The sequence below is a fragment of the Lampris incognitus genome, chromosome 19, assembly GCF_029633865.1.
Source record: "Lampris incognitus isolate fLamInc1 chromosome 19, fLamInc1.hap2, whole genome shotgun sequence".
NCBI classification, from domain to species: Eukaryota; Metazoa; Chordata; class Actinopteri; order Lampriformes; family Lampridae; genus Lampris; species Lampris incognitus.
In genome coordinates, this window is record NC_079229.1 from 5,877,120 (window position 1) to 5,889,686 (window position 12,567).

Sequence of the window (12,567 nt, forward strand, 5' to 3'; positions counted from 1 at the left end):
TGTTTCATGGATTCAAGGAGGGTGGTCTGGGGGTGTCCGGGTGGAGTGGCGGTCTATTCCGTTGCCTACCAACACAGGGATCACCGGTTCGAATCCCCGTGTTACCTCCGCCTTGGTTGGGCGTCCCTACGGGCACAATTGGTCATGTCTGCGGGTGGGATGCGGGATGTGGGTATGTGTCCTGATCGCTGCACTAGCGCCTCCTCTGGTCAGTCGGGGCACCTGTTCGGGGGGTACGGGGAACTGGGGGGAACAGTGTGCTCCTCCCACGCGCTACGTCCACCTGACAAAACTCCTCACTGTCAGGTGAAAAGAAGCGGCTGATGACTCCACGTGTATGGGAGGAGGCATGTGGTAGTCTGGATCGGCATGTGGTAGTCTGGATCGGCAGAGAGGGTGGAGCAGTGACCGGGATGGCTCAGCAGAGTCGGGTAATTGGCTGGGTATGACTGGGGAGAAAAAGAGGGGACATTTCAAAATAAAAATAAATAAATAAATAAAAGCCATTAGCTATGATTTTCTTTTAGCTAGCTGATGGTTTCTTCACATGTGATCTCGGTCCACACCGGCCGGTACCGAGCAACGAGGAACCCTGCCGTGATGCTTAGACATGTGTCTTCTTAGTCACAAGTATATTTTCATTACCCATAACAGACACATCACAGTGCATTAAGTTTTAAGGTGTTTTGGTCTGACTGCTTGGAGCCCAGCGGTCGTAGAGCTACTGGTGCAGCCTGGTAAAAACATCTCTAAACAGTTAAGTGGTTAGGCAGGACCTGAGAAATCAACACCGCCATCTGCAACCACGCCTTCCAGCGCTGAAAACGCCAGCCTGGAATTGCATTTTGCTAATAGCGAAGGTCAGAACATGCGTGTGGAGCAAAATAAAAGAGGTACGTTGAAAATGGATGAGCTTTCCAGCATACAAGCCTATCAGCAAAGCTGTTCCTCAGGCTCACTCTCTGCATAAAGACAATTCGGGGGAACAGCGCACAAGATGCCACAGCAAAGAAAACCACTAATTTGAAAGGTCTGGAAAAACTAAAGAGACAAGGATAAATTAGCCCGAGGGTAACTCACCATCTGAATCCTTCTGACTTGTTCTTGAGGGAATCATACATGCGTAGCCATAGAGGTGTGCAGAGCCCGTTGTTGACTGATAGAACGGTTTGGTGGTAAGTATGAAAGGGCCTCTGCCATACAGTACTGTATATCTGCTGAAACCCTGCCAAGTTCCCCTGGAAATACAAATAAACCATCACAACGCCGCCGCTTCGAACCGCTGGCGTTGCATTGCATCAGTCTATCTTGTTTTTCTACCATGAAAACACAGAATTTTCCCCTTAACTGAGTTTATGACGGTCACACCCATACATGGGCCAGTAGAATTTGATTAAAATGCATCGTTTGACACCTGCAAAGGAAACCGTAAAAAGGATTTTGCAGGGAATTACTCTGACTATTGCTTTCGGAAAGTATCTGCCTTTATTGGGCAGTTATCACCTACAAGAGCTGGCAGGAGACGCGGCGCGTTGAACTAATGATAACCATGAACAGTGTGAACTTTCCAACATCCCAACAATCCAACACAAGGCATCCTTCACTCACAAACAAGCGTTCGTTCGGAAATGCCCGGTCAACAAAGAACAGAGTCAGCTTTTTTTCTTTAGGTTTCCAAACTAGAATCGTTTTCAATTCCACATCTGTCCAGCAATTATGACCACTCCTGTGAATCAAGGAGAGATAACGTTCCAATTTAACCGTGTCTACGCACAGGGGGCGTCCTGGTGGCGTGGCGGTCTATTCCGTCGCCTACCGACACGGGGATCACCGGTTCGAATCCCCGCGTTGCCTCCGGCTTGGTCGAGCGTCCCTACAGACACAACTGCCCGTGTCTGCGGGTGGGAAGCCGGATGTGGGTATGTGTCCTGGTCGCTGCACTAGCGCCTCCTCAGGTCGGTCGGGGCATCTGTTCAGGGGGGAGGGGGAACTGGGGGGGTAATACAGTGATCCTCCAACGCACTACGTCCCCCTGGTGAAACTCCTCACTGTCAGGTGAAAAGAAGCGGCTGGCGACTCCACGTGTATGGGAGGAGGCATGTGGTGGTCTGCGGCCCTCCCCGGATCGGCAGGGGGGGGTGGGGCGGCGACCGGGACGGCTCGGAAGAGTGGGGTAATTGGCCAGATACAATTGGGGAGAAAAGGGGGTACAAAAAAAAAGTCTACACACTTTTTGGCAAGTGGCGATACACAAAGAGAGAGAGACATGCATCAACAGCCCTGAGCCGCCTGAACCAGGACTGCTGCGTCTGGACGTGAGCACATGTGGTAAACGCCTACACATCCCAGACCCTACGACACCGTACCGGCTTGAAGGAGCGTTCAAGTTCTCGTTTACAGGACGAGGCGTTGTACGCCATAATGTAAGTATTGTTTTTGTAATGTCTCGTAATGTCGGTACAACAGCACATGCCATGTATGTGGCGTTAACCCCATGTATGAAGAAAAGAATGGAAACTGACTCCAGCAACGAGACGTAGCTGCTTATGACTTCAACCATTGTTTGTCCAAAGAAGTGACTCAGCTCATAAAAGCATTACATTTTGTTTTCCATGCCATTTCCCACCTCTCGTCCCCGGGCCCCTGAAGGACCAATTAAACTAACAAGCTATTAGGAAGACAAATTGCGTTAGCCTTTCAAGCCGGGCGCAGCGTAATCAATTAAAACAGAAAACAACCACATCAGCCGCAGTAGGTGACAGGAGACGTTCGCCGTTTGCCGTTTCCAGATGGGACACATTAGTGCCTTGCTCTTTAGTCTGCCAGACAAGGATCAACCTGTGGAGCCATAGCGTATGGGAGCAATACAGTCCATAGGCCAATGGTGGAAGCAGCCACAGGCTAGAGAACTCCTGTAACTATGGAAGTCAATGGTAAATAAAACAGAGAATTCACAGCGAGGAAACTCCGCAATTTACTTCTGGCAATAAAAGTGACAGCAACCAATATCGCCAGTACATCACACCAGCTTGTTTCCATAATTCAAGTGGAATATGTTTCTGGAAGGGCAGTTTTCGAAAACACCGAAAGTCACTAAAAGCACTAACAGTTTTTCGCTTTTGCATCCATTTTTCTCACATTTCCAGATGACGGCTATTGTATCGGGGCCTAAGCCGTCGAACTTCCGCCTACAGGCTTTGATTGAATGGGGCCTACAGTCTTTCACAGTCTGCTCCCAGTTAGTCTGGAGCCTCTCTGCATCTGCTCAACACACGGAGTAATGCCATGGCTCCAAACCCCTTTTCTGTCCGTGTAGAAAAAAAAAGAAAAAGCCGTTTCCAACACATAGTTGGGGTAATTATAAAAAGGTATCGGCTGGTTTGGGTAATTAAACAAAGGTACCGTGGTAGGCATCACGGCTGACCCCTTTATTAACAGCATGTGAGTGCGTGCCTGTGTCTGTACGAGTGAATGGCGTGAATGACTTGGCGGGGGCCTCCGCGGGGTTTCTCCACTCTTACCACCAAAACTCTGTGACCCCACAGCGTGCGAGGCTATCACGCCATCCCCTCCGTCAAACAAAAGCTTGTCAATTCCTCTCGCCCATAACTCTTTGCTTCCATTGTGAGCCGCCAATAAAGTCGAATCTCTAATTGTGTTACTAGATCTTCTTTTTCATTTCTCCCTTTTTGTCAAATTGGACACAAGTGCCCCGAGAGGAAGGCAAAGTGATACAGGGAGATCACTGGATAGGGGTATCACTTCTTCGGCGCTTGTGTGAGCCGCGGAGCCTCGGTAAAGATGGATCTGTTCTGCTCGGGTCATGTCCTAATAACGAGATGATTGGGGAGAGGTTTAACTCTCGCTCTGACAATAGAGGCGGCGGAGGAGAGAGCGACGCGGTAATTGATGGGGGGTAAAGTGATCTGGATTGTTTGCTGATGGATGCGGGGAGGACACTTACAGGGCCTGAGACTTGAGATGCAGGCTCGCATTCCTTCCCACGTCCAGACAGTGAATCCACCCCAGGCAATGGACCTGCTCCAGACAACACACACATGCAGAGAGAGAGAGAGAGAGAGAGAGAGAGAGAGAGAGAGAGAGAGAGTGACAGAACACAGCAATGAATGAGAGAACGAGAGGCAGAGAGAGAATAATGGAACGCAGCGATGAATGAGGGAGAGAGAGAGAGAGAGAGAAATGAAAACAAAAATACAGAACAGATTAGAATTACCAAGTTTTGAATTTCCCAGCACATAATCAAGGCATACATTCGAAGCCCACAGAGGACGGGCCCATGGAGGGAAGGGTGACCAGGCATCCCACGTCTTTACGTTGTACCGCGCAGCATTTTTTAACCCTTTGTCCCGTACCTCAGTACATCCAGTTTGTCGTGTTTTAATGCAAAATAAGGAAAAGGACACGCTTCTCCATTTTAAACCCTGAACACTCCATGTTGGTTGTTATCCAGTTATGATCCCTGGCATTCTCTGCTGACATGTCTCAGCTCTCTCCTGCCCCGATGTCTAACCTGCCGTGAAAGTATCGCACACAGGAGTCAAAACAGTACTTAGCAACAGCTAGCCAGCAATATCTCAGGATCAGTGGGTCGGAGCAAAACGTTATTTGTCATCTATTATTCTAGCATATACTGGCGTTTGCAGACAAGTGGGCAAGGCTGCAATATAAATGTGTGTAAATAAGGTGGCAGAGGGTAATATTTTTGCAGCAACATATCATCATTAAATTCATTTTGGGCTCATAGTGCGACGGCTATGTGATAATGACACAATCGCCACTCAGATCGGTTCACTAGAAGCCTCACTCGGCAGGCATTTTGTCTGCCACCGCACACGAAGCCCCCTGGGACACACAGGGGGCTGCTTTATGGCGTGCACACAAGAACAGCAATTTCATTTTTGCTTGACTGGCGACATAGCTGTTCTTTCACAAAAGACTTTTTTTGGGGGGGAGGGGGGGTTCCCTTTTTCTCCCCAATTGCACCTGGCCAATTACCCCACTCTTCCAAGCTCCACCCCCTCTGCCGATCCGGGGAGGGCTGCAGACTACCACATGCCTCCTCCCATACATGTGGAGTCGCCACCTGCTTCTTTTCACCCGACAGTGAGGAGTTTCACCAGGGGGGACATAGCGCGTGGGAGGATCACGCTATTCCCTTCAGTCCCCACCCCCCCCAACAGGCGCCCCCACCGACCAGAGGAGGCGCTAGTGCAGCGACCAGGACACATACCATCCAGCTTCCCACCCTCAGACACGGCCAATTCTGTCTGTAGGGACGCCCGACCAAGCCGGAGGTAACACGGGGGTTCGAACCGGCGACCTCCGTGTTGGTAGGCAACGGAACAGACCGTTACGCTACCCGGACACCCCCGCAAAAGTCTTTTGAGCAACATCTTGTGAATGCGTGCACACATCTTGCTGCTACGCTGTGAAGACGGAAAAACAAAAAACAAAAAAAAAAAAAAACACCTTGATTGTTGTCATGATAGTTAACATAAAACATTTTGCCCAAATCCAAAAAGTTACCCGTTTCCTCCGTAAGCCTGACACGCATCACATCGACGCTCTACACCTTTTCGCGGTGGTGTCCTACAAAGCGTGGACTTATATAAAGCTGTCACTGTGCCAACAAAAAAACTGCATCTGGCCTGTTTGCATCTGGTCACCCATGGATGATCATGTGTTGTGTAACTCACAGGAGATGTCGGGTACAGCTTGCTCCAAGACATGAGGCCTGTGCTCCTCCTCAGCTCTGCTATCTGATAGGCTGTCCCCCTGCAGCCTGGAGACAACAAATAACGCACAGTGTTGGTTCACAACGCCACAGCGCAACGGAGAACGCTCGAATCACCTCTGAAATCGGCATTTTTTCCCGGCACGGTAATGAATATTTGGACTTTCTGAGCATCAGATTGGGAATAGACATGGGCTCTGTATCAGTCTGACGTGATAAGACAAAGAGGAAGTGTTTCGCGGGGTTGATAATCTCCCCTCGAGCCAATAGGGGCACGGACATCTGGGACGCCACCGAGTAAGGCAGAACATGAGGGACAGCTTACGGGCGGTGACGGTATCTCCCCATCGCAGCTTCTTATCCCCGCTGGCAGGGAAGCCGAAACAGGCCCTTTTCTTAGGGCACATCGTATCCGTATCCAAAATAACACGGTGCAAAAACAGCCTGCGCCTGCACAAAATGTGGCGCGGGTTGTCCGTTTCAGCAGGCGGTCTCCCCCCCACCCCCCACCCCCCCACTCCCACTGACTGAAATGGCAAAAAAAAAGGGACGAGATCGGCCAGCAGATTTTATTCCTCCATAAATCACAACCGGTCTTCATCGTTCCACGTTCCAAATCTCGACGGCCTTTTTACAAAGCTATCTGTTCGCAGTGAAATGTGAGCGGGCCTCGGCGGGCGATCTGGCTGTGCGCTTAAGGGACAGCAAAGAATTAGCTTTAAAATATACTGCGGCTGAAAGACAAACTGTTATCGGAGCGCTCGCTATCAATCTGTCCTCCGTCCTGTGGTCCGGTGGGAGGACGGATAGACTGCACCGTGGCTTTTCCTCGGCGCTTTCCCTCTTCCCCCGAGCTAGCCTATGCACACACACACACACACACACACAGCGACTGCAGCATGCAACGAAGGCATAGCATTTATTTTTCTTTAACGACTGTAAATCAGACCGCATATTACGTGTAATTACACACTGCTTAAGCGCTCAGAATTCCTCCGCTGCATGCCATCGCCGTGTCATCAGCGCAGCCATTAGCCGAAAACAAAAGAAAGCCATCCATAGGCTTTCATGGTGTGGCTGCTTTCCCACAGAGCCGCAGGGCTCTTAATATCTACCTCTGCGAGCGGTCGGAAAACAAAATACAGCCTTTCAAAGCGCATTCACTTTCTTCCCCTTCTTATTCTCTCTCCCTCTCTCCCTCTCCCCTTCGGCGTTACGTCGTTTTCTTCCTCTTAGCAAGAGCGTTCATACTTAACCAGAGTTGACTATCAACAGGCCCTCCCTTGCTCCGAAGGAAAGTGGTGCCAAGCCTCAAGTTCCTCACTACCATACCCCTCAGCACATTCCAGATACGAAAACAATTAATTTAATGAGGACGACAAGACCCGCAGAGGTCTGTGGAGATCTACGCATTTCCCAGGGTCGGACCACTTACTCCTCCGGTGGACTGCTCCCTGGTCTGGGATGAGTTTGCACACGGGAGGTTCTGTGGCAGAAGTAAAGCCCCATAAAAAAAATTTTTTTTTTAAAAAAAAGAGGGAGTGGTGGGGTGCACGGAGGAGATGAGGGGAAGCCTGGTGTAACCACAGCTTTAGCCCAAGAGACAGGAGCATGCCCACAACACATGCGTCTCACTTCACTCTGCACTTAAAACCTGGCAGCAGAGAGCCGGCGGAGGCAGTCCATTTCCTGGCCTTTCACCTCCGGTTAGGAGCCACACACAGCCTGACAGGCCCGGAGAGGTGGTGTGAACGCTGTCTGGTGGAGGAAGGGGGGAGCAGCACCAGGGGGGTGCAGCAAGGTGCCTTATGGTATCGCTTTACCACAAGGCATGCTTTTCAAGTGGTTATTAAATACCTTTTCAACGGTTAACGACTCATTTATTAATGCCCTATAAATCTGTAATAACTTTATAAAGTGCAATATAACAAAATGTACTTTTGGGGTTGCCAGGTTTTATGGATATCAGCGAGTCTCCGCAGACGTTCTCCCAGAAACCGTATGACCGCCAAAGAGTGCCCAGTTGTACCCAGCCAATTACCCCACCCTTCCGAGCTGCACCGGTCGCTGCTCCACCCCTTCTGCCGATCCGGGGAGGGCTGCAGACTACCACATGCCTCCTCCGGTACACGTGGAGTCGCCAGCCGCTTCTTTTCACCTGACAGTGAGGAGTTTCACCAGGGGGACGTAGCGCGTGGGAGGATCACGCTATTCCCCCTCCCCCCTGAACAGGCACCCTGACCCACCTGAGGGGGCGCTAGTGCAGCGACCAGGACACATACTCACACCTGGCTTCCCACCTGCTGACACGGGCAATTGTATCTGTAGGGATGGCCGACCCGGCCGGGGGTAACACGGGGATTCGAACCGGCGATCCCCTGTGTCGGTAGGCAACGGAATAGACCGCTACGCCAACCGGACGCCCCCCCTAATATGAAAATGTTGAGCAAAATGGCAAACGTCTGTGGATATGGTGTTCGAGTTGTTTGCACGTTTTATGCATTAACTCGTGTTCCTCCAGTGCTCGACCAACGGCCGCTAATGTGATATCGTGTTACCGAAGTCCGTGATTCTCACCTCCTTTAAACAGGCTGAGCAGTAACTGTGATCTTGAACGCACCTCGGGGTAGTGGCACACAGGATTCGGTCACGTTCAGGAGCGTTGCTCTAAATTAATAAACCCCCTGTAAGGGGGGGAATAGAGAGTTGTCGCCTTCACGCCGTGGGTGTGAAAATGAGTGCCACCTTCCCCTCGGCTCTGAGGGACACATGGCGAGAACTGTGGGCCCGTTCGTTCGGCTGCCTCGGAAAACCGAGAGGGCTGAGCACGGCGCGTAGGCGCTTCGGAGGACGAGTCGAGAACGCCGCGATCTGAAGCCTCGAAGGCCTTGCGAGGGCTCACACGCAGACAAAAGAAGGTGAAACCCCGGCGTGGTCCGGCTAAATGAGGCAGGGTATGTGAGGAACGCTCGTCCGACTCGAGGCAGCGTCCACAGGCTCCAGTGGTGGAGGAAGTATTCAGAACTTTTACTTAAGTAAAAGTAGCAATACCACAGTGTAAAAATACTTTGTTACAAGTAAAAGTCCTGCATTCAAAATCGCACTTAAGTAAAAGCACAAAACTATTAGCATCAAAATATACTTAAAGTAGTAAAAGTAAAAGTACTCATTATGCAGAATGGCCCATTTCAGAGTCATGTTATTGGACTATAATTACTGATGCGATAATGTGTTCACCACTTTAATGTTGCAGCTGGTAAATGTGGAGCTATTTCATTACTTTATATACTGCTGGGTAGCTTAGCCTATAAAAATATATCATTATTAGTTGATTTATAATTTGTATTAATAATATGAATCTGCAAAGTAACTCGTAACTAAAGCTGTCAAATGTAGTGGAGTAACAAGTACTACATTTCCCTCTGATAGGTAGCGGAGTAAAAGTATAAAGGAGCATAAAAAGGAAATACTCGCGCAAAGTACAATCGCCCCAAAATTGTACTTAAGTACAGTACTTGAGTAAATGTACTTAGTTACATTCCACCACTGTCAGGTTCAGGCAGGGCCGAGCAACATGCCTGAGAATCACTCCGACCTACCGCTGCTGTGAGAATCATGGGATATTAGAACAATTCTGTCAGGACCTCGCCGAGTGTTATGTTTCAACCCCGGAGCGAGCGCAAACGCTTAAACATGAGCGTACAATTTAAAGTAAGACGGACAAAAGACCGAAGCAACTCGGGCGCGGGGGGTCACATCTGCACAGTAGTGCTGTCTGGGCAAATGTGAAACACGCCGCAGCCAACTGCAGCACATGTGCTGGTTTTCTGAGAAGTGTGCTTTAAAGACAGTGATAGCTGTTTCTGGGAATCCCATCGAGGTAAAGTGTTAAAGCACACAGTGTCAGGTCTGCCCTTCTCTCCGACGGCTGTCTGACCTCCGCCTTTACAGCTCTCTGCTCGCAGCAGAGGCCTTCCTCACAAACCGCCGTGGTGCTCCTGCACGCGCGGGTCCGTAAACCTGCGCGCACGTGTGCCCGTGAGAGCGCGCACTTCTGCAGAGGTCCTGACTTTTAGTGTTGCGTGCCTCCAGTCCAGCACAAGCGGCTCGCCATGTGTCCGACACTTCTCCAGTGATCTGTTTATGGTCCTTCCACTCACCAAATAGGACTATGAAAGACCAGGGCTCCTTTGCCAGTAAAACTTGGGAAGGGTTTGGTGGTCAGGTTAAAGAGGATGGAATAGGAATTTAGCTGGAACCAGAAGAAGACAGCAGGAGAGAGAGGGGGGAGAGGAGAGAGAGAGAGAGAGAGAAAGAGAAAGCAGGAGAGAGAGAGAGAGAGAGAGAGAGAGAGAACAGATGTCTGACATTTCAGTCAAGAGACACTCGGCGCTGGAGCCAAAAGTGAGTCCAGATACAGATGCAGCTCTGCTCTGCCCCTGATCCAACCAGGGGCCTTGGCGATGAGCCGCAGATATAAACTATTCTCCCTTAAACATCCATTTGCTAAATGCTCCACTAAAGTCCACTGATACAGCTCATCCCCTTGCTAGACCTGTGACAGCCATCTTGCTGTGTGTGTGTGTGTCTACATTTGTGTTCTTGCATGAGTGTGTGTAGATGTCTGTATTTGTGTGTTTTTGCGTGTGTGTGTGCACGTGTCTGCATTTGTGTTTTCGCATGTGTGTGTGTCTACATTTGTGCTTTTGTATGTGTGTGCGCGCGTGTCTGAAATTGTGTGTGTTTTTGCATACGTGTGTGTGTGTGTCTACATTTGTGTTTTTGTTTGTGTCTGTGTGTGTGCGTGTCTACATTTGTGTGTTTTTGCATGTGTGTGCATGTGTGCATTTGTGTGTTTTTGCATACGTGTGTGTGTGTGTGTCTACATTTGTGTTTTTGTTTGTGTCTGTGTGTGTGCGTGTCTACATTTGTGTGTTTTTGCATGTGTGTGCGTGTGTGCATTTGTGTGTTTTTGCATATATATATATGTGTGTGTGTGTGTGCATGTGTCTACATTTGCATGTGTTTTTGCCTGTGTGTGATTACATATCTGTATTTGTGTGTTTTTGCGTGTGTGTGTGCATGTGTGTGCATTTGTGTTTTTGCATGTGTGTGTGTCTACATTTGTGTTTTTGTATGTGTGTGCGTGTGTCTGCATTTGTGTGTGTTTTTGCATGTGTGTGTGTGTGTGTGTGTGTGTGTCTACATTTGTGTTCTTGCATGAGTGTGTGTAGATGTCTGTATTTGTGTGTTTTTGCGTGTGTGTGTGCACGTGTCTGCATTTGTGTTTTCGCATGTGTGTGTGTCTACATTTGTGCTTTTGTATGTGTGTGCGCGTGTCTGAATTTGTGTGTGTTTTTGCATACGTGTGTGTGTGTGTGTCTACATTTGTGTTTTTGTTTGTGTCTGTGTGTGTGCGTGTCTACATTTGTGTGTTTTTGCATGTGTGTGCATGTGTGCATTTGTGTGTTTTTGCATACGTGTGTGTGTGTGTGTATCTACATTTGTGTTTTTGTTTGTATCTGTGTGTGTGCGTGTCTACATTTGTGTGTTTTTGCATGTGTGTGCATGTGTGCATTTGTGTGTTTTTGCATACATGTGTGTGTGTGTGTGTCTACATTTGTGTTTTTGTTTGTGTCTGTGTGTGTGCGTGTCTACATTTGTGTGTTTTTGCATGTGTGTGCATTTTAGTGTTTTTGCATATATATGTGTGTGTGTGTGTGTGTGTGTGCATGTGTCTACATTTGCGTGTGTTTTTGCCTGTGTGTGATTACAAATCTGTATTTGTGTGTTTTTGCGTGTGTGTGTGTGCATGTGTGTGCATTTGTGTTTTTGCATGTGTGTGTCTACATTTGTGTTTTTGTATGTGTGTGCGTGTGTCTGCATTTGTGTGTGTTTTTGCATGTGTGGGTGTGTGCATGTGTCTGCATTTGTGTGTTTTTGCATATATGTGTGTGTGTGTGTGTGCATGTGTCTAAATTTGTGTTTGTTTTTGCATGTGTGTGCACGTATCTGCATTTGTGTTTTTGCACGTGTGTGTATGCACATGTCTGCATTTGTCTGTGTTTTTGCATATATGTGTGTGTGTGTCTGTGCATGTCTGCAATTGTGTTTGTTTTTGCATGTGTGTGTGTGTGTGTGTGTGTGTGTGTGTGTGTGTGTGTGTGCACGCGCCCACAACCCCCAACTGATAAGACGCGTGAATGAAAGAAGAGGAAGAAACAAACAAATTCCAAACCCCAAACACAGGAGGGCATGTGGGCAGATATGTGCCTGGCGTCTCGTTCAGCAGATACCCTTTTTATCTGGCGCTGGCATCGGGGCTGAGATCCTGCCCCCGCCTGCCCCTGGCATCGCACCCGACACCTCGAAACGCGAGCGCTCGCCCCGACACCGCGGAGCTGAAAGAAGAGGAAACGTGTCGGGAGAGAAAAGGAGCGATAAAAGAAGGAGAAAAGGGCAATACTGGCAAAGGTTTTATCAGCACCGGGGGGCCGGCTCTGCAAAAACACGCGACGCTGGAATGCGGTCTAGATAGGATTCTGCCTCCTCGGTCTCCAGGTACACCGGCCTCAAACCAGAGCGAATTCGAGGAGGGAAAACAAAAGCAACAGTCATGGATGGGAGTGACGGGAGGATGACGGACGGAAAAAGAGAAGCGCGACACCCACTAGTTGAGTTACGAGACACATAAGCCCGGTTTTATACCGGGGCGGTTCTGCTGCGCTGCCCGAGTCCTGCGATAAAAACGAAAACAAGCAGGCTCATCATGAGGAGCCGGACAGCAGAGGGGTGGAAAGATGGGCTGGGCC

The 12,567-nt window shown here is 49.3% G+C and overlaps 1 protein-coding gene across 1 annotated transcript in view; it reads right to left on the reverse strand.

The window, feature by feature from the left end:
• c19h8orf34 (chromosome 19 C8orf34 homolog) overlaps nt 1–12,567 on the reverse strand; it is an 86,261-nt gene that overhangs the window by 26,992 nt on the left and 46,702 nt on the right. Inside the window, exons 9-10 of the mRNA XM_056299845.1 lie at nt 5,718–5,803; nt 3,965–4,038 (exon numbers count right to left, since the gene is read on the reverse strand). Coding sequence (XP_056155820.1) covers nt 3,965–4,038; nt 5,718–5,803 — 160 coding nt within the window. The remainder of the gene's footprint in view (nt 1–3,964; nt 4,039–5,717; nt 5,804–12,567) is intronic.